The sequence below is a fragment of the Etheostoma spectabile genome, chromosome 1 (genome assembly GCF_008692095.1).
Source record: "Etheostoma spectabile isolate EspeVRDwgs_2016 chromosome 1, UIUC_Espe_1.0, whole genome shotgun sequence".
Lineage (NCBI taxonomy): Eukaryota > Metazoa > Chordata > Actinopteri > Perciformes > Percidae > Etheostoma > Etheostoma spectabile.
The window spans coordinates 3886171-3909390 of record NC_045733.1 but is presented as its reverse complement, the minus strand read 5'-3'; the positions used below and the strand labels follow the sequence as shown (position 1 = coordinate 3909390).

Sequence of the window (23220 nt, the reverse complement as noted above, 5' to 3'; positions counted from 1 at the left end):
TACAAGTTTTTTTTTTTATAAGCAAAATAACAATTCAACATACATGTGTTTTGATGCTACAGCCCTACTTGGTCTGGTATGACCAGTAGCTTATGGTGGCTAATGTTAGCTAATATTAGCAAACGTTAGATGGATATTGTTGTGTCATTGACATTAATGAGACTGACTATGACTTTGCTATACCTATACACTACATTACAGCATTTACTATAATCTTGTAATTGTCCCTTGTTTACGCAGAGGACACTGTTCAGCAAATCTTAATTACACTCGCTTTTAGGTATTTCTTAACATTGCAATATAGGGCATTCATGGGTGTCTTTCACTATGTGTATTAGCTGATTTCTTAAAGAGGAACAATGCAGTTTTTTAGCTTAATTTACCTTAACTGAACAGCTTCGGAGTCAATGGAATAGTTATGTGACGTTTTGGGGGATTGAATGGTGGCCTTCTTGCTTCCCCCTAGCGCCTGTGAGTGGGAAAACCACCCTTGCAACTTGGCGATGTAACAAATTGTTTCACAGCACTGCCCCCATTCAGGAACCGGCTGGCTATTAGAACAAGGTAGCGATGGAGTTTTTCCCACTATTGTCATGGCTGAGCCGGCAAAAAAGAAGCAGAAAGCAAGGAAAGCATTGTCGGAGGAACAGAGAAAGAGGAGTCAGACACAAGTAAACAGAGGAGCTGCCAAATATCTATTCCAAAGCTGTAGGGGGAGCTCTATAGAGAAACCTGCAAGCAAAACCAACAAAGAAATTGCCAAAATTGCATTGCGCCCCTTTAACGCATTTTATCACCTAAAAAAATCACATCACATTTTGCAGCCTTGGTAGAGAAGGAGTGCTTTCGAGTTTAGAGACCTGGGTGTTGTGCACTATCATCCAAAGTGCACATCTAACAACTACCACATGAAAGCTAGTATTTGTTTTAAACAACTCAATTAATCATGTAAAAAAAAACAAAAAAAACAGACTCCCTTTTCACTGATAAAATGATAGAAAACAATTACTTTAAGTAAGTAACAGCTCTGGACAATCCACTGACTCAAGGGAAGCAAAGCTCTCCACCTTCTCTCTCGCTCTTTCTCTCTCTATTCCAGATGAAAGTCAGTCTATCCACTGACGCTAAAGCTCTTCGTCTTTTCAAGTCCGACATGTCGACACACTGACTTCTGCCCTCCTGACACAGCTCCGCACAATGCAGTCATGGCTTATGCTGTTGCACTCTGTCCACTCCTATTACTGCTCAACAAGGATGCTCTCCACTGTCCTTGTGTTTGAGCTAGCCTCATTTAAGAATGGGTGATATGATGTTGTAGGCTGTGAGGTGATAGTGATTTTTTAAAGAAAAGTACTTCAACAAGCAACGAGTAAGTCATATTCACATGAAGTACTACCGGTCTGGTAACTAAACTATCACTGTTACTGTACATTGCAGTTTCTAAATAACCCAACACAAGACATTACATTAATTATCTCCTGTATCTGTATCTGTTTATATATGGACACAATAAGATATTATTGCTATGTTATATATTATAAGATGTTCCCATTTCTTTTTAAAGAGCTTTATTAAAGTTTTTACAAATACAACAGTATAAACAGTAGGCACACATTATGAGAAGGCAAAACAGAATAGAAAAACACAAAAAGCAAAGCAAACATAATTAACATTTGAGCTTACTATAAAATGTATCAGTGCAGTGTGTTTTCCACGGCAGGCCATGGCTCAGTTAAACACAATAGAGAACTATTATTCAGGGCTTTTAGCTAGCTTTTTGGAAGGTGACAGGGGACACATTCTCTCTGCTCTCACATGACGGATTGTATATCTGTGGGCTCAAATACTTTTGGCAAAAATGTGAGAAATGCATCCAAACTTAATTGATTTTTGGGCCTCATTATGTAAATTCAGAAATGAAGGTGTAGCAACATTTCAGTGAATAAATGATATATACATATTTTTGCTGAACAAAACAAACTATTCAAGAAAACACATATTTTGATATTATGTGATAACACTTTTAAAATCTTGCTGTATTATGTAAAGGATGGACACAAAAGGGTTCCTAAACCAAAAAAAATGCTGCTGACCAATAGCTCTGGGCCTGTCTACATAAGAAAATAACTTATAAACATTTATGGGTATTGTATTTTTAAGGATATCACATAACTAAGATGATTCGGAAGAATTTCAGTTTGTATCTTTTGTCTGTCAGTGAGGCTCTTAAATTAAACCATTACATCAACTTACACAACAACTAGCAGTAAGGCGTCTATAAATAAAAATTATGTAAAACATGAATGACCTTTAAGACCAGTCAAATGCATTGATTTTGTTCCTCTGACAGGAACATGAGGGCATTCATCCTTTACATTTGATACTAACAAGTCAGACCAATGAAAGGCCTCCAGATTCTGACAAATTATGCTTCAAGTAGAACTCTTTAGGCAGTTTCAAATAACAATTCTAGAACTGAAGAGATTAAATAAATTCAGCATGTATTTGCAGCTTTGATGAAAGATCTTCTGAAGAAGCACAGACTTTTTAGGAGTGTAATGGCTGGGTGGCTTATTCAATATTAATTTTAGATAGGCGGAACCAAAGCATCATCAGCAGAGCAGTGAAATAAAATATGGTGCTGTTTTACACTTCCAGGGGAGGATGCCTTTCCGGTGGTAATTGTGCTGATGGCTGAGAAGTTCAATACACTTAACCCTTTGCATTGCAATGCATTGTGGTGCTAAAGAGTACACTGGTCTAAAAGGATCTTATAACTTTCCAGAAAACATTCAACACTGCACAAAATTCAAAAGCCGGACTAACCTTTCTCAGGAATGTTGGTGAGCATGTCTAATATAAAACATTTACAGATCAGTTTATAATTATTAAGATAAGATGCACTCTATTGTTCCAAAAGGAATTATTGCTTGGGCAATAGTGCTACGATCAGCTGCGGTCAGGATTAAGAGATCAAAAAAGGTCACTCCAACTTTCAGATAAAGAGCATGTTTACAAAAACCTGCATTATCAATTTTGTTCGCAATAATCAACAACTAAATACAAGCCTTACTATGACTATCCCCAAACATCGTTTCTGAATGCATAATAACTAAAGAGCTTAAAATAAGTTCAATATTTTCTCAAATAAAAACTGTTAGTTAAAGGCTTGAGCTCTTTCAGTAATCACAAATATACACTCAAGTGTAAGTGCTTTCAGGTGTATTTAAAGTGGAAAAGCAAGTGTCTAATTTACTTTTATATTTAGCAGATATGTCACACCAAGAAAAGCACAAGTGGAAGTAATAACATCAAAGATAGCTCCATTAAGTGTCCCAGCAGCCAGCATTAACAATAGCAGACTCTCCTAATTGGAATACACTCATTATTTATGTTATAAAATACACCTGTTCGCATAGACTTAAAAAGGTTTATATCAAGATATAGTTACTCTTGGAATTATTTATTGTACTAGAAGTAGACTGGTTAAGTTGAGGGAAACTCATCATAAAATAACACTTTGAATTCACTGATCATTACAGATTAATTGTACATAAAAATGTTAGAATATTTTCAGGGTGAAATATTCCTTTGATGCATGTAGTAATCAGATGAGACCTTATATGGGGTAGACAGGGTGACTGGAAGTCAGGGAGCTCAGTTAGGGCTCTGCAGGCAATCACATTCCCATTAAATCCACCAAAAAGTAAGTCATGCACTTCAGCCCCGTGCCCAGAGGCGACACTAGCCTGTGAACTGTCAAGATTGAAAGCAGTAAGAGCATGTGCCAGTGGTAGAGATAAAAGCAAAGGTGAGTACAGTCTTGCCATGGACGCGTCATACAAATTAAATATAACAATTACATTTTTGTTTCTTAACAAAATGTTTTATTTAGGTTGCACAAATACAGTACAAGTGAAAAACGCAGTGTACTGCTCTTGTCAGACAACCCGTATTTCAGCATTAGGTTTGTGCATGTCACGTTTAAGCTCCAAATCAGATTGAAAATTTGGAAATAAATTTAAGCCTCTTCAAATAAGACCCTCTTGTCTTGGTGTAACCTTATACGCAAACAGACGTAGAGAGAAAAACTCTATCAAACTGAAGCTCAAGGCTGTCCCCTGGGGCCGTGCATATCAGAGCAAGCAGGTTGTGTGTCGGAGCTAGCAGCATGCTGGGGCTCTGATGGGGCTTGTAAAAGCCATTTGACATGGATGTGGGTGTGTAATGACAGGTAGGGGTCAAGAGAGGGCATCAGATAGTGCCGCAGCAGCTGACGGGACTGTGCACATGTCAATGTATTTGCTCTGTTTAACAAAGGAAGAGGCATTTTGATCACATAAAGGTTGAATGACAAACAGCAGCAAAGGGGCCCCGTTTGAGTTTTCGACCTCTTGTGGCACCATGGAGGTGTTTTTCTTTGAGTGGGTCCATGTTTTGTGTGTGATTTCGTGCATGCGAGGACAAGGATGCACGTGCACTCGCTCACACGCATGTGACATGATGCAGAGTCCTTCTAATGGTTTCACACTATTCTTCTGATATACAGGCAACATATGCTGCAATGCACCAGCAAAGCCAAGGAAGAAGAAGACTGCCTAGATGTAGCCATTACAGGATTTAAAACAAACAATCAGCACTGTGAATGTTTTATAAGAAAGGTATTGCATTCACATTTCTTAGATCTCAAGGATACACACTATGTTTTTGTGCTCTGACTTTGCCACTTATTCATTCATTCACACACACATTCATACACTGATGAAGGTGGAGCCGCCATGCAAAGCACTGCTGTTGTTTTTATACTGATCAAGCCCAATAGTAAGTTTATAAGCCGCAGCTGTTTCAGTATTGGGTCAAGATGTATGATTATATGCTCAACCTAAATTAGAAAAGTATAGGAATAGAAAGTCAAGGGCCTGTTTTTCACAAATTAGAGCCAGATCAGTAGCCAGCTGAGAAAGATGCACTTTCATAATGCACAAGCATAGCTTATGATGTTTAGATCTACGCTGGGTCTTTAGGTAGACTTTGGAATAGTCAGCGTGGGAAATAATTGGAGAAATGGTGAAAAACAGGATAACCTAGAGGACAGGATGGGATTAGCAATAACAATAGCAGGGTTAAAAAGTTAAAATTAAGCAATCCTATTAGTGTAAGACATATGCAGATTTTACTTTGTTTAAGTCTCACATAATACAGCAGGTACTACAAACTAATCATCACTAAAGTAGAATAAAAGTAGTTTGTCCCTGCAGAGTGACCTCGCTAAAGGGTTGAGGCCAACAGCCTGCTATTCAAAAGACAATACTGTGCATCACGGGGAGGGTAGCTGAATTAACTTGTCTCACAGAGCTTGGTCACCTGTGACAATCTGAGCTAAAAAAATAAATTAAAAAAATAGACTCCACAAGAGTACTCTGGGGAAATAACATGGCCTTGCCTCTGACTTTCTAATTGGGCCCTCTGAGAGACTTCAGAGGACGTCAAAGCTCATCTAAGTGACAGAATGTCAGTGTGTCTTATATGTCCTGTGATAATTGCCTGCACAAATGTGAGGTCCTACTATTCCCATAGCAATATACTTAAAGGTACAACGTGTAGTATTTTTCAATTTTCTATATTATTGTCAAAATAATTCAAATATTTTATATAATTACCTTCAACTACTATTTATGAATATATAATCCATATATCTGATCCTTCCTTTACATTCTTCTTTGTGTGAGTGCTTTGTAAAAAAAGGATACAAGCTAATAAGAATACATAAACGTAATAAATAAACCTCAACCACTTCTGAGCTTTTACTCTGTGTGCTGCAAGCGTAATAGTTTTATTCAGGAGATTTCTTGCAAAAATGGCAAACATGTGTAAGAACATCTTTAAAATGGCAGAAGGCCAACAACCTCCTTATTGGTCTCATTTGTTTATAGTAATAATACTAATTAACAAAAATTATTTTCTTCTTAAATAGTTTAGGTTTCATTTCTTGCACATCCAGTTTTTGACTTCAATGTCATTTAGGCAAAACGTCTCTGCATTTAATTGGTAAATAAAATCACTAATTCTGTCACAGAGACACATATTTCATGCCTCCCATGTCAAACCAAATTGCCTCTTGAATGAATTAACATAAACATGAAGAAAAAGAAGGCTCTTAAGTGAGAAACAAAGAAGTATTGCAGTGGTTGTCCACCTATTTGCCCCACTAACCATTACAATGAAACCGTCCTTCACTTGAATGTGATTGTACATGCAGAAACGTATATGAGTAGTGAACAGCTCAAACCTCAACTAAAGACAAATCACTGAGGAGATTCAACGACTTTGACCGCATATATATATATATATATATATATTGGCTAGAGTGCCAGAGAGGTTAGCAGAGGAGGACGGAGGAAAGAGGACAATGAGGGATAACAAGGTGGGATAAGCCTGTTAAGCTTCCAAGATCCCCCCTGAAATCCACACCCGTGTCAAGCACAAGAATGTCAAAATGTTTGTAATTCAATCACAATGCGCTATATCTGGGGTCACTACAAGCAGCAGGCCACAAACTGAATAGCTCATGCTTTACTTGGAGACCGTGTTTGGAATTTGTTTTGAAAGGACTCATCTAAAATACATTTCTGCATTTTTTACTGTCTCATAAATAAGTGGTGTGATAAGTTTTCAAATGTTTTTATGGACAATACTTACTCTATAGCTATTGAAATGCAAGATTAGATTATTGACCTTTTAGACAGCTAATGTTATAGCATAACAATAAGTCCATTAATATGGCTTAAGAATAAATATTAGAAACTTCTTAGATAATGAATGATTCATTTTACAAATCTTTTGAGCAAATATGCTAAAAGTGGGTGTACAGTGTACCCTCAAATAATATTAAATAAATATCAAATGAATATTCGCTGCCTTTCTTACTGTTGTAAACTGAATATCTTTATGTATGTAACTGCTGGTTGGAGAGCAAAAACCTTTTAAATATGTCTTCTTGGGCTCTAGGGTATTGTGATGGGCATTTCTCACAGTTGTATGATGTTTTATAGGCCGACAAATAAATGAATGGAGAAAACAATTAGCAGATCATAAAAAGACACATCGTAAGTTATAGCTCTAGCTCATGCATCTCTGGAGATGCGTGGATCTCACACTAACAGCCACTATTTGATAAGACGTTATGTTCTGTGTTATGAACTGATGTACTGATGTTGTTGCACTAATACAAATGCTATTTACTGTATATAAAAAGTACAACACCAGCACCTCCGACTCAGAGATCAAGAAGGGAGAAAATCTTAGAGATACAGCATGCAGGTGAGTTTACCACAGCAGTTTACCACAGCTGAATACCAGGTAAAACACGTTTGAGCTACAACACTGTTCATTCTTCACATCACAGCAGTCATACATCCGACCTTGAAACTCCACACAAACAAAGTAAACACAGAGATCACCATGTGTTCAATTCACCACAACACCACCGGGCCGAGGGCTATGTCAAACTGCAGCTACAGCTGTGATGTTTTACACATATGATCTTGCTTTCACGTCTTTAATGAATCGGTGTTCTCAGTTTTCAGATATATACAACCGAGCAGTGGTATGTGAGCATCCTCCGGATGCCTGGTCTGAAGTATGCGTAAGGTGTTCACATTCCTAATGCACACATTCTTCCCTTATGTTTATGTGCGCACACAACCTAGCCCTGGATAAGGGGATAGTAATGGATGGATGGATGGATGAATGGATGGATAGGCCTGTAACAATTATTATATAATTGTCTAATTGCAATTTCTTTTTTACATAATTGTGCAATACAATGTTTTTTATGATAATAAAGAGACGTAGTTTACTTCATATGCTGTGTACCTGTGTAACTACATTATCTGGGTCAATTGACAAATGTAACCAAAAGACATATCCTGAGATTCATTCTAAACTGTATTTTGTTTGGAAAAATAATAAGTAAATAATTTTAATTATATTGTTGTTATATCACAATTATTTTTGAGATACTTAACTGTACAGAAACATTTGGAATTGTTACAGGCCAATGGATGGATGGATGGATGGATGGATAGATAGATAGATTGCACTACAAAGCAATTGTAATTCCATCCATCCATGTTCATCCGCTTATCCGGTCTTGGGTCGTGGGGGCAGCAGCTCCAGCAGGGGACCCCAAACTTCCCTCTCCTGAGCCACATTAACCAGCTCGTACTGGGGGATCCCGAGGCGTTCCCAGGCCAGATTGGAGATATAATCTCTCCTCCTAGTCCTGGGTCTTCCCCGAGGCCTCCTCCCAGCTGATGAGATGAGATCCTGAGCCCACCAAACTGCAACCCCTCCCCACCCCGACTACACCTTGATATCCTGTCCATAAATATTACAAACAGGATTGGTGACAAAGAGCAGCCCTGGCGGAGGCCAACCCTCACCTGGAACGAGTCTGACTTACTGCCGAGAACCTGGACACAGCTCTCGCTTTGGTCAGACAGAAACTGAATGGCCCTGAGAAGGGACCCCCTCACCCCATGCTCCCGCAGCACCTCCCACAATATCTCCCGGGGGACCGGTCATATGCCTTCTCCAGATCGACAAAACACGTATTGACTGCTTGGGCATACTCCCTCCCCTGAAGAGGTGTGTCAACCAAAACAGCCCCTCCACACCCAGAGCTTTCAGCATTTCTGGACGGATTGAATCAATCCCTTTGGGCTTTACCACTGTGGAGTTGTTTAACTACCTCAGCGACTTCCACCAGGGAAATTGACAACAATCCCCCATCATCCTCCAGCTCTGCCTCTACCACAAAAGCGGTGTCAGCTGGATTTAGGAGTTCCTCAAAGTGCTCCTTCCCCCGCTCTATTACCTCCTCTATGGTTGAGGTCAACAGCGTCCCTTCCTTACTGTACACAACTTGGATGATTCCCCGCTTCCCCCTCCCGAGGTGGCGAACGGTTTTCCAGAAGCACTTTGGTGCCGACCAAAAGTCCTTCTCCATGTCTTCTCCAAACTTCTCCGACACCCGCTGCTCTGCCTCTTTTACGACAGAGGCTGCCGCCCTTTGGGCCCATCGGCCTTGTAACTGCCTCCGGAGTCCTCTGGGATAACATATCCTGGAAAGATTCCTTCTTCAGTTGGACGGCTTCCCTGACCACCAATGTTCACCAGGGTGTTTGTGGGTTACTGCCCCTTGAGACACCTAAGAACCTAAGACCAACAGACAACCACTCTGGTTTAGATCAGGGAGACCGTTCCTCCCAATTACGCCTCTCAAAGTATCTCCATCATCGCCCACTCCTCCTGGATACTCCTCCTGGAATTGTAATTCCAGACTAATATAAAAATTCTCTTTCATTTCTTTGTTGTTCCATTTTGAAAAGCATACAGTTAAATGATAGTAGCAATCATTTAATTTTTTGGGAGCCCAGATAGCTCAGTTGGTAGAGCAGGCGTCCATATAAAGAGATTTACTCCTCGACGCAGCAGGCCTGGGTTTGACTCCGACCTGTGGCCCTTTGCTGCATGTCATTCCCTTCTTTGTCTTCATCTGTCCTGTCAATAATAAAGGCCGAAAATGCCCAAAACATAATCTTAAAAAAAAATATATATATATATGTAAGTCTTTCAGTTGGGTAAAAAACAAACATCTAATTAAGCAAAAATAATTATAACAGTTAAAAAAACAAAGAGCGCTTGGAGGGCATATTCCAAGTTAACAGATAAGTAGAATTTAAAACCTGGCTTTGTAATAGCCAGCTTATATACTGTACGTGAATTAAGAATGTAGATAAGAGAGGTTTTGTTTGAAAGTAGCACCAGAGGTGAGACGTGGCAGTGGATAGAGAACCCAATGCTCAGTGGAAGGTGAAAACAGATTTAGCTTCTGCTAAGGTTTCTAACATCCAGACATTATTCTTTTCTGTAATGGAAAATGCATAAACAATTGATAATACATTCAAAGTTTTGGCAGAAGGTGCACAAAAAAACTAAGTCAATCTTATATTGTGATATTGCTTTTTTACAAACTGGGTCACTTTAAGTGATCCATGTAAATCCTAACCCTGCCTTTTTGTGCTATTTGACACATTAGAACACCTAGTGATTCAACATCAGCAGTGCCTGTTGTAGCATTTTGGACAAAGATCAATTCTCTTACATGTCAGGCGCTTTAAGGTAGACAGCACATTAAGATTGAGACTATATTTTGTTGTGTTAAAGATTGTGCTATAAAAGGATATGTCTTTAATTAAATATGCGATGTTAAAACAAGAATACATGGTGAACATCTCTGAATTGATCTTCTGTCCTAAAACTATATTTTAAGTGGGGTCCCTATGATGGCCATCAATAGATGTAACATATGTTCTCTTCACAGCATTTTAAGTATTTTGACATGAATTTAGGGGTTTGGATGTTTGCATTTCAATGAACAAGGAAAATGTGGTTTTAATTAGTTCCCACACACAAAGTGGGTTCTGCAACCAAAAAGAGCTGCATGGTCTCAAAGGCTTTTAAAATGAAAGAATACATATCTGGATTTAGGCTAGCACTGTACGTATCAGAAGAATCCCTAAAAAAACAGTCAAAAGCTCTACTTCTTTTGAAGTCTGGGGTTGAAAAAGATGGTCAAGATTGCCTTGAGTCCTCACTTTTGTATTTAATGTGGACTGAAAACATTTGTAGCAAGTGGAAAAGGTAAATCTTCTAAGAGATAACTTAACTAAGCCACGTCCTTGGGTTGTGTGATGTTAAGCAGTACATCACGTCATCACTTGGACTGACTCAAAGTTCACAAGTATAATGGATTCAATATATTATTCAATGATTTTTTTCCCTCACTTTGACAGAAAAGGCAGCTTTCGGAGACTATTACTAAAAGTACTTAATGCAGAGAACAGAGGACGGTTTTCTAAATACTAAAAACATGTCTACTTCAAGTTACTTAACTGATTTTTTTAAACACCATTCAAGATTTGGCCAGATAAATAATGCAAAACCGTTGGAAGTGTCAGAGTTCAGATGAGGCCATCTGCTATAAGAATGTCCTCAGATTTTCTTTGGCAGAAAATTCATAAATAGATATTACATTTACCAGTCCTCATTTAGATTTTTGACGAAGATTTTATATCTACTCACAGTAGCCCACTGTAGTGCTGCAGATTTATTCCAGACAAGTTTAATGGACAGCAGACAGATACTATTAAGAGGATGGGACCCCCAGGCAAGCCACCTGGTAGCAAGCAAAGTCTCCTTTGAGCAGGTTTCTTTCAGAATGAGAAATAAAACAGATCAGTTCAGGAATGGGGAATTTTTTCTGATGTGCATCTATGGTGTCATATAAATTAAAGTGCACATAACATAGTGCACATAAAAAGGGTAAGATGCTTTCCAAGTGATTCTTTGAGAAAATTGACATATGAAATGAAAATAATTAGATCTTTTTCCTGTCCTCTTACTCTATTTTTTGTGTGCCTTTTTTCATGTCCACTTGAGAGGAGAAGAAAGACAAACAAGACAAAGGGCCTCAATCTTTTGTTTGTTGGTACATGGTTTTAAATATTGAAACTCTTCTTACCTGAGAGTGATAGATACAAGTTGTCTTCTATTTAAAGTATGAATCCACCTCTTACTCCGAAAGGTGTCCGACTCTTCATAGCAACCCTAAGCTGCATACTTTTTCTTGTGTCCTTACAGACTTACTTCTTGAATTACATATTCTGTCATTCTTCTAATTTGAACTTGTGCACCCCACTATCCCTGCTTTCTACAACATTTAGTCCTCAGAACTTGATGTGTCCCATAAATGACTTGTAATGGCGTCCACTGTCAAGGAGAGGCCTGTCTCCTAGGTGATATCATTATCATTACTAAGATGTATGTATGACATGAAGTAGAAGTACCATGTTCTAATCCTACGGAAACGCTTTTGACCTTTACAGGCCACAAATTGACATTGAGACAGAAACACACAGTCAAGCTCTAAACTACATTTCACTGATGTTATACGGTACAATTATTAATTTGGGTTTCTTGTTTGCTTGGCAGATGAAAACCTGTGACATTGCTTGCTGTAATTAAAATATTGAATTATAGGTCTTTGTGCAATATATGAGGTCTTGTGTCTTACTGTATTTGCAGCTTCAAAGCTATTAAAGCAATACCCTTGATATTAAGAGACAAATTGAACATCCACTATAGTTATATATAAATAATATAATTTAATATTAAATAATAAAACAAAAAGTAGTGCTCTCTTTCTGCAGCAACTTATAACGTGCTGAGAGTGTCAAGTGACAAAAATCACACACACACGAGTAAGTCTATGAGGACAGACCTTATATACAGTCTATGGGACAGACTAATCCGAATCATGAACAGATGTAATATTTTTTGTCATTACATTCCTGAGCTGGTTGCGCCATGATTTTGTTCTGCTGTGCACTTGCCCTGTGAAGTAGTACGAATGATGACTAATATGAATAAAGTGAATCTTGAATAAGGTATCCAAACTCTGACGCTTGCATAGACATTTGCTACAGATGGGTATGAGCTGGAGCATGTATAAAGGTCTTGTTTGTGTGTATGCAACGGGTTAGCTCTCCAGCAGGAGTAGAGCCACACACTCGGATTATCCCACTAATGAATAAGCCTGTGGGGAACATCCCGTCTCATTTGAAGACATAAGAGGGGACTTCAGGACATTAAAGTAAAGGCATAAATCAAACCAATGCTTCATGGTATAAATTTACAAATGTGTGTCTGCATGAACATTTTCCTCTTCCTCTTAAAAAAATTGTAAAAGAAATTGCATGTCACTCAAATCACTCAAATCACCTCCAAATGTGATACATGTAAGTATGAGCCCTAAAACCGCTTCTGTTTCTGGCACTGGAACATCTTTAAAATTCTAATGCAGCTTGATTACTGATTAATAGGATAGGCTTTTAAAACTGTTAATCATTTCCCTTAATGCTCTCCGAGTTCAGCTCCTCTTTACACTTGATGCTTTACTGACGCTCCACTCTAAACCTGCCTCACTTAAACTAGAAATCACAAAGCGAGCCCCTGAATCTGTGATGTCACTGGGATTTAAAATCAAAGGCTTCTCTGTAGACTGGGAGTGGGACACTGATGTTTCAGAGACATAATATACTACAAACAACCTCTCTCTGCCTGGGGCCGGGGACAAGACATGGGGTCACTTCATGCGCTGAATCAGTTGTGAGCAATGTCTAAGACTGATGCAGTGGTGTTGTTGTTTGTTTTAAATAAATTATTTCTGAAACTAATATTACAAAATTTAGTAGCTTTTTTAAAATTTATTTTTTCAAAGATCATTTTAGGCCTTTATTTGACAGGACAGATGAAGACATGAAAGGGAAGGACATGCAGCAAAGGGCCGCAGGTCAGAGTGGATCCGGGCCAACTGCGTTGAGGATTAAGCCCCTATATATGGGCACCTGCTCTCCCAACTGAGCTATCGAGGTAACATCAAAACTGAATATTTGCCTGATAATGATATAAGGGTATCACTGTATGGCATGTGCTACCGCATATTTATAAGGCAATGATAAAATAGTTGGTCAGAGCAAAGAAAGTGTTACACTGTTATGCATTAAATCAGAGAAAATTTTCTTTACATGTTACACAAATCTTACCATATCATCATGGTGAATGGTTCTTTTGTAAGATGATAGAAAATGAGTTATGCCAGCCTAGGCCCAATTTCAATACAATACAATTAGAGCACACAAAAGAAGGGCATACTCACATTTACATGATAATATGAAAATACTTTGATAGTTGTGGTCATGAGAATTCTCACACTGAAAAAGGGGTCACAGAATAACATTATACCATTCATTGTTAATTTCTATATTAACATTGACTCGGATGACTGCATGTAATGTGGTTCCTTGTAGTAAAAATATTTCACAAAGAATTATCAGCTAACTCTAAAGCACTCCACATATATTTTTAGCTTCTTTGCCAAGAAATACACTCACCGGCCACTTTATTAGGTACACATGTCCAACTGCTCGTTAACACTTAATTTCTAAGCAGCCAATCACATGGCGGCAACTCAGTGCATTTAGGCATGTAGACATGGTCAAGAGAATCTCCTGCAGTTCAAACCGAGCATCAGTATGGGGAAGAAAGGTGATTTGAGTGACTTTGAACGTGGCATGATTGTTGGTGCCAGAAGGGCTGGTCTGAGTATTTCAGAAACTGCTAATCTACTGGGATTTTCACGCACAACCATCTCTAGGGTTTACAGAGAATGGTCCGAAAAAGAAAAAACATCCAGTGAGCGGCAGTTCTGTGGGCGGAAATGCCTTGTTGATGCCAGAGGTCAGAGGAGAATGGCCAGACTGGTTCGAGCTGATAGAAGGGCAACAGACTCAAATAACCACCCGTTACAACCAAGGTGGGCAGAAGAGCATCTCTGAACGCACAGTACGTCGAACTTTGAGGCAGATTGGCTACAGCAGCAGAAGACCACATCGGGTGCCACTCCTTTCAGCTAAGAACAGGAAACTGAGACTACAATTTGCACAAGCTCATCGAAATTGGACAATAGAAGATTGGAAAAACGTTGCCTGGTCTGATGAGTCTCGATTTCTGCTGCGACAGTCGGATGGTAGGGTCAGAATTTGGCGTCTACAACATGAAAGCATGGATCCATCCTGCCTTGTATCAACGGTTCAGGCTGGTGGTGGTGGTGTCATGGTGTGGGGAATATTTTCTTGGCACTCTTTGGGCCCCTTGGTACCAATTGAGCATCGTTGCAACGCCACAGCCTACCTGAGTATTGTTGCTGACCATGTCCATCCCTTTATGACCATAATGTACCCAACTTCTGATGGCTACTTTCAGCAGGATAATGCGCCATGTCATAAAGCTGGAATCATCACAGACTGGTTTCTTGAACATGACAATGAGTTGGCTGTACTCAAATGGCCTCCACAGTCACCAGATCTCAATCCAATAGAGCATCTTTGGGATGTGGTGGAACGGGAGATTCGCATCATGGATGTGCAGCCGACAAATCTGCGGCAACTGTGTGATGCCATCATGTCAATATGGACCAAACTCCCTGAGGAATGCTTCCAGCACCTTGTTGAATCTATGCCACGAAGAATTGAGGCAGTTCTGAAGGCAAAAGGGGGTCCAACCCGTTACTAGCATGGGGTACCTAATAAAGTGGCCGGTGAGTGTATGTCAAATGTTGAAAATATGGTCCTCAAATTCCATTAAATGAAAGATTAAACTCTACAAAACTAAATGTAGTTTTAATAGACGTCTGAATCTCCAGTATTGTTAAAGACTCATGTTTCAATTGCATTTAGAGTAGTCTATATCCATGACATTCCACTTCCGGGTTTGCTCCGATACCACCGTAAATTCCGCCTGATTTCACTCTTTTCGGCTGGATGTCTGTCACCTTCCGCTTTCTTTGTGTTTTAAACTCCAGTGGATTTATGAGGACTATGGTTAGTTGCTCCTCAGATCTCTGCAGGGTAAATCCAGACAGCTAGCTAGATATCTGTCCAATCTGAGTTTTCTGTTGCATGACTAAAACAACTTTTGAACGTATATATTCCACCAAAACAAGTTCCTTACCGAGGCTATTTTGCAGAGGCACCGTGGTTCTGCCCATGACGTGCGTTAATATTGGTTTAAAAAAATGCCAATAAAACTGAAATTGTTTTTCTCCCATCCCAGAATGCTGTGTGGACTAGCCAGACACTTACCCTAACCCTAACCCCCTAACCCTAACCCCCCTAACTCTAACCCTAACCCTTTTAGGTGGGTACTCTGTTGAAGTTTCATACTATTGGATCTGCTCAGAGCCACTCTGGATCTGCCATTACCAATCACTAACATTTAGTCATGACATTTGCTTACCATTGCTAGCGTTCACCTTAGCCAACTCCTCCACTAATGGTGCGAGCTGGAGAATCTGATTTTTCCCGAACCCTGTGGGGAGGAGGGCCACAACATCATGGACAGCAACAAAACTCAGCAAAGGTTGTTCTTGCTCGGGCTTTAACTTCTGGATATTTGGCAACGTTGCCACAGCGAATGGCTTTGCTCGCATCTTTCTCGGCTGACATTACAGAACTACAACTCAAACTAGCGCACGTCCTCAACGTCATCATTCCCAGCCACTCCCTCTGTTTGCTGACTGGGCCGGTAAAGATTTTTCCGGAGAAAACCCATGAATATACCGCAAATCCAGATGTAGTACTAAAAGAAAATTAAGTGGAGTTACGTAGGAGGGCGGAGCCAGGCTAACTCTTCCTCTGATTGGCTAGTACTTGTTGCCTTGGTTGGTTGGATTGGTTAGGTTTAGGCCTTTGCCATTCTAGGAAAAACAAGTTGGCAGGGAAGTGTTATTATCAGTTTGTTGTATATATTTCTTCACATTGATTGTTTTTAAAACTGGATTTACTGAGTAGTTACACTTTGGTAGCTACTAAGCACAAAACATTTTGCAGTGTTTGGATGTGTATGTGAGCTCATATTCCCTCCTCCAGCGGTTAGAAGGGATTAGCTGAAATGCCACAGTCAACAGAGGCATCTTTGGGAAAATGCAAAGCCTACAGCTAAACTTAGCATTTTCTTTCATAACAATAGTAGACAAGAACTAAATATGATACAATGACAGTGACACCATTAAATGTGACTGATGACCCCCATCTGTGAAGAGGAAAATCTCCCCCTCTCTCTCCTTTTTGTCTGTCTTGCTCATTTATGCACACTTTATAAATCCTGGTCTAGTTCAGCCATTTACATTTACTTCTCGCGTAAAATTCTTCTTAAAACAAGTTGTTATATATTCATTTTAAAAGATGGGTTCAATCTTACCAAACTAATAGGAACTTGCTCTTTAGAATCAGACATTCTTAAATTTCCCAGAGAATCTGGCCTCTCATGCGGTCTTCTACTCGTCTTACCGTGTGATGCGGTGTGATGAACAGTGGCCTTGTGAGGAGCAGTGTGGTGTATTATACAGTGTGTCCCAATAAATCAGGCAGCCTGCTGTCCTTTCTCAAGCAGCAGCAGAGCCAAGCCTTTGTCTGCCATTAACCTGCAGCACACATCAAAAACATAGAAACAGACGAACACACACACACACACACACACACACACACACACACACACACACACACACACAACACACACACACACACACACACCACACACACACACACACACACACACACACACAACACACATTCCCTAATTGCACTGAACTGTGCAAGGGATAATGTAAGGCAGATGGTCCAAGATTCTAATTAGAAGCCTGTTTGCCTATGATTGCCATGCACTAATATATAAAGTACTAATGTATATTTTACTTCCTTTATAACACTCTGTTTCTGCCCTTTTCATTTGTGGCACTTCACATTCTCGCATAATGTTTAAGGGAACTCCCACAGTCCCCCTTTCAAAATTGCATACAATGCAAAAGAAAAGAGAAGGATATCTGTCCATTCACAAAGACAAATGATGCATTACGACTGAGTGCAAATCAAACGAAAGACTCAGCTGAAGCTGAAGAGACCATCTATCATGACTGTGCCACACACACACACACACACACACACACACACACACAACCACACATATCTTAAGCCCTCGTGACATGCTTTACCCACAACATAATTACCCTGTTGTACATTTAATCACTGCAATGAGGTAAAACGAGGGAAATAAACAGTGAAATTGTGTCCTCTGTGTGCTCCTAAAAAAAAACAGAGCACACACAGACGAGTCATCAGACCATGGGTGAGTCATTGTTGCTGCTTTTTAAAACAAATTCCTGGAAGTCATTTTAACATTAAACAATATAATCTAGACAGAGGGAAAAGACAAGATACTGAACCACACCAAATGGAGGCAAACCAGAGAGAATCTTGTGATGTGCAGCTCCCTGGTCGATTGACTCACATTACAAGTCATTTTATGGCTAAAAGCCTCAAACCGAATGGCAAACAGGAAATGGCTTTGAATCGTACTGCCATGTCTCTGTCAATGCATTCCTAAGAAGAAAGTGCTGACTGGCAACAGCTCAGGTAGAGTATCTCATACAGCAAGAGGTGTGAAGTTAACCCCCGTCAAAACCGCGCTGTCAGCAGTCATATAAGCAATGGGCGGGTTGTGGTAGTCGGAGTATTCATTCATTCATTCATATATTTATTATACAGGAAAGTTAGAAAAAGTAACATTACATTACAATATTAAAAAACGGGCCTGACTCAGTTAAAAACTGGTTTTCAGCAGGTTCCTGTTCTGCAGAAACACAAAAACATGGTACAGCACGTCAGGACAAACACCAATACAAAACATGTATTAAACAGAGCTATTGTCAGAACAAAGTTGTTTGACTGTGGAAGAACCAAAGATGCATTTGCTTAACTTCTTCTTCTGCGTGTCCTCCAGCTGCTGCTGGGCATAATGTCTCCAGCTGTGTAATTAAGAAAGACATAAACAAGACAAGAAATCCTGCACGTGCATTAAAGATCAATCTAATTGCATGAAAAAGCTTCACCACACCTGACCCTGCACTGCACTCTACTCTACTGGCTGTTGAAGGTAGTGGTTATTATTGCACAAAAATTGGCATTCCCATAGTAACCACATGTTGTACTTGTCTCACACACATACACACACACACACACACAAGCGGAGGAAGATGAGTCAGGATATTACCATCTCACAGCAACTGAGGATGTTTTTTATTCAGTAAAACACACACACACAATACTAGTAGTTCAGTCATTCTGCAGGAGCAGCCAGCATGTGATTGAAACTCAAAGCCAGACTGTATCTTAATGACATTGTGAAGAGATATAGATGAGGAGCAGCGTAAACGTCAACTTTGTACATATTATTTATCATCTGATGATTTATTGTCTGTCGTGGTGATCATATTGTGTGGTTTTGTTAAGCTGGATGCCAAGCTGATGCCATGGACATCAGCTAGAGAACCTGAAATGTGATTCTCACCAACCAAAGGCATATTGTGATGTATCATCAATTTCAGAAGGCCTTCTGGTTAACATTAAATTTATTTTTAAGGCTGATTATCAATTCAATACCACTGCTCTCTTTTCCCCTATTAAAAAAGATCACTGCTTGGACTCATTGGATTTTTGATTTATATAAGGTAAAATGAGGCCATCAGTGACCCTGTTGGAGTAAACCCATACGTTTATAAAGGCGTTGACAAGGAAGTCTTTATTGTGCATCATTCACATCTTGGCCAATACCTGATCCATTTAATGAGGTCAGTTTCTGTGCCCGTATCAATCCAGCGCATCAGAATGGTTGCATCCCTAATTTACTGAATAATGTATCCCATTAAAGATCCACAAGGACCCATGGAAGGAGGAGATATAAGAATAAGCCAAACCTTATAAAATTACATTCAAATCATGACTGAACCATGTATAGAAATGAATTTAAAGAGAGGACAGAGGTCCCTGTGTGCCCAGTTAGTAACTACCTTACCAGATACACACAAAGATACACAATGAATAAAAACCCAGGGTCATTTTTTGGAGCTAGGAGTACATCCTTCATGTTTCAAACCAGTAAACACTACTAAAAAGACAGCACACAGACCATTGTAAACATACAGTCAACGAGTAATAGGCCACCGACTCCAACATTCATTCTCAGTAAACAAATAAACAAAGAAAAAAATCATGGTAGCAGCGGTCGCCATGGTCCCGCTACATGTTCTGCGATGCCCTGCTACATCCTGCTACGTCCTGCGGTGCCTTGTAATGCCACACAGTGCCCTGCTATGCCATGAACTACTAAAAAGAACTACTACAAACTACTATTTTTTTGTGACTGTTATTCCCACTCTTCATTCCAACCCCAACCGGTTGTCAGACACCGCCTACCAAAAACCTGGGTCTGTCCGAGGTTTCTGCCCAAAGGGCAGTTTTTCCTTGCCACTGTGGCAATGTTGCTTGCTCTGGAGGAAACTACTAGAACTGTTTGGTCCTTGTAAATTCTGGTGTGGTCTAGACCTACTCTATCTGTAAAGTGTCTCGAGATAACTCTGGTTATGAATTGATACTATAAATAAAATTTAATTGAATTGAATTAAACCAGTTTGTATATCTACAGTACACAAAAGACTACAAAGTGCTAGTTTCTTGTCCCTAGAATCTGACGTATTTAAACTGTAGGTGAAAACAAAGTATTTCTGTGCCTCTTTCACTAAATATGCATTGTATAGCTCAGGTGCTGATGCTGCTGCCGGTCTCATGTGTTTAAGAATGGATGTGCTGACTGTGAGGAGGAGGAGGGAGCAGGAGGAGGAGACTCTGCTACTGTAGCAGTGCATCAGCAGAGGTGAGACTACAGCCACTACATCACAGTTTGCAGACGGGAGGTACTGTTAGATATACACACTTAACATTTGCACAGAACATCTTGTTTTGTGCTGTTTTAAAGCCATCCAGACTGAGGTGGCATAGTCACATGAGAGAAAAAATGGTGATGCAGCCAAATCAGTGCACATGCAGAGACTAATTGCCTTTTGCAGCCTTTTCTTAAAGCGTTCATGGTTGAAGGGCATGCTATGTTGTCCAACATTACCTACCCCAGCTGCCTCTAATGCCGCCAGAGACCCACAGACCTCCAGTGGGCTAGAGTAGCCTGTGTGTCATTAGTGCTGACCCAGATGCTCTGAAACACTGACTGTCCTGTGACTGCATTGCATTCCGAGTAAATGAAACTCCCTTAAGCTCATTACACACAAGAATAACGTTTAATAATAACCTCGTTCTTTGGAATGCATACAGCATGAAATGCGTATTGCAGAACAAAGGGGAAGTGAAGTTCAGATGCAAGACGAAGTTGAGATGGAGATAGCTCATAATGAGTTCAGCTGCAGAGGTTCAAGGTATGTGCAGTGCAATCTGATCAGAGACAAAAGAGCTGGCTGGCGTTAGGTGGAAAGATTAGTAGGTGGCAGAGAGTTACATCACGTACAAGCAAACCCTGTTAAGTCCCTAATCAACACCTTCTCTCACACCACATTTCATGACAGTGCGGTGAGTAGCAGGAATGTATCCTGAAAAATAGCCGTTTGGACATTCTCCCTGACTGCGCAAATTGCAATGCAATACTGCATGTCACAGCATACAGAGCAATAGGTGCCTGGACCACAACATTTTTTTGCTTTCCTAAAAATGAGATTGAGCTATCCATACAGCGTGTATGTGAAGCATGAACCCAGCAGCATGAAATTGCTGATTACAAACAGCTACATGTGTGAAACAAAACACCAATTTTCCACCCAATACGTTCCAACTGCTCGCAACAGACGTCACTCCCAATGTAGACCAGATATGACACAGGTTAGAATGCAACACATCAGCATGTGTGTTCTTGGAGCAGATGGCTCGGCAGTGTGCTTACCCTCTGCGGCCATAGCGCACCGGACAAGTAAAAGCATTCCCACATAGAGCAGGCAGTTTGCAAGCATCCCCACTGGTCCGACTCGCCACCTGGCCCTCAAACACCTCCCATCTCCTCCGGCATCCGTCCTTCGCGGCGAGCGCCCACCGGGGTCCGCTCCGCCGGCTCCCACCACATTGGGGTGACCTGTCCGCCCACTCCTCAAACCGGGAGCCATATCCAGTGGATAAGTTGCTGAAGTTTCGGTCGTAAATAATACATTGGATCAATCCTCGTGCGTGAACGGGAAACAAAGCGGTCCCGCGGTCTCGTCGTAGTGTCCAGGGCTGGGGAGGGAGGGGGGTACGCGGCGTTGAAGGGAAATTAAGAAATGCGCCCTATCGCTCCGCTCCGCTCGGTCCACCCATCATCACCGAGTGGCGCAGGGAGGCGCGCACACTATGCCAAAGGTTTGACATTTAGCTGTTGGCGGTAAACTGCCGTATACAGACCTGCTCCGGATAGATGACACACATTTGAGTGTGCTCGGGGGCCGTTTAGCCACAAATGTAAGGCTATAGAAGCTGCTGGGTCACCGCCTTAAAGTCTAACACCCCTCTGGTCAACCTGAGCAAATTAGCCTCTCTGCTGTTATTAGCTGGGAGAAAGTCAAAGAGAGCAGTCCGTAGGACGACCCCTGCTGGGTGAAATAAGCCAGATACGTAACTCCACATGAAGCTGGTTACTGTTTAGACTTGTACACGCATAGCTGCGGTGGATGGATGTTCAAAAAGAGTGACTTTATAGTTTTTACTTTAACTCCACTAACAAATAGCCTATGTAGTCAGCATACACTCGCGTCCTGGTTCTCAGGGATCCAGTATGCTATTCGCTGCATCCTGAAACACTGTAACCAATGACGACTGTTGTACTTCCTGACCACCACAAGATGGCAGCACAGACTCAGAAAAACGTTACTGGCCGATCAACAATAAAGCAAACCTCATTTGACAAGAACTCACCATAAAAACGTTCTTTACAATAATATTGACTTTAAGTGTAGCTATCATGTAGCCTATCACAAATATTAAAAACAATAATAGCATAACTTGGTTGGTAATTATATGGGCCTAGCCTACTTTTGTTTTATTTAGCATGGAATTCAGGGTGAACAGTGAAGTGCTTGTATTGCGGATTTGAGATCTCGCCATTAAGTCGATGTAGCAGCTGTTATGGAGCGTTGGATCATATCAAATTATCTTCATCAGCAGATGTAGTTTGCACATACACTTATAATGGAACTGTGCAATGAAATGTTAAAATTTCATTTCAAGTTTGTGTTCCAGTGGAGCTGAAAAAGTCAATTATCCATTATTTGATGACAGAATGTGGATCCACAATTATTTTGATAACTTTTTATGATAATCAATTAATACTAACTGTCCTGTACTAATTAATAAAAAAAAGTTTTAAACATCTGGCCAGACAAAACAAGGAATTTGAAGTTGTCACCTTAGCCACTAGATCAATAAACCCCTTGTAGAGGCTAAACCAAAGCTTCAAGCCCCTTAGGTGCCTTACCACGGGCAGAGTAATTTACACACTTTTTACCTTTTTTGATGAATGAAAGTTTGAGTCATATTTCCAATTAACACCATTGGTTCTATTTATTTCCATGAGATATAAGTTAATAGTCCAGACAAAGTACTGCTTTTATGCATGCTTCTGTGGCGTTTCTGTGCGTGCGTGTGCCGCCGTGTATGTGCTTCCGGGTTGCAC

General features: G+C 40.3%; 1 protein-coding gene across 3 annotated transcripts in view; it reads right to left on the bottom strand.

The window, feature by feature from the left end:
• Window positions 1-22277, bottom strand: part of kiaa1549lb (KIAA1549-like b) — a 59186-nt gene extending 36909 nt beyond the window's left edge. For 2 of the 3 annotated variants that reach the window (XM_032543329.1, XM_032542525.1), the window contains exon 1: window positions 21463-22277. In XM_032543329.1, coding sequence (XP_032399220.1) covers window positions 21463-21679 — 217 coding nt within the window. In that variant the 5' untranslated portion in view covers window positions 21680-22277. The remainder of the gene's footprint in view (window positions 1-21462) is intronic. The other variant, XM_032541750.1, reaches the window with a different exon arrangement.
• Between the last annotated feature and the right edge of the window lie 943 nt (window positions 22278-23220).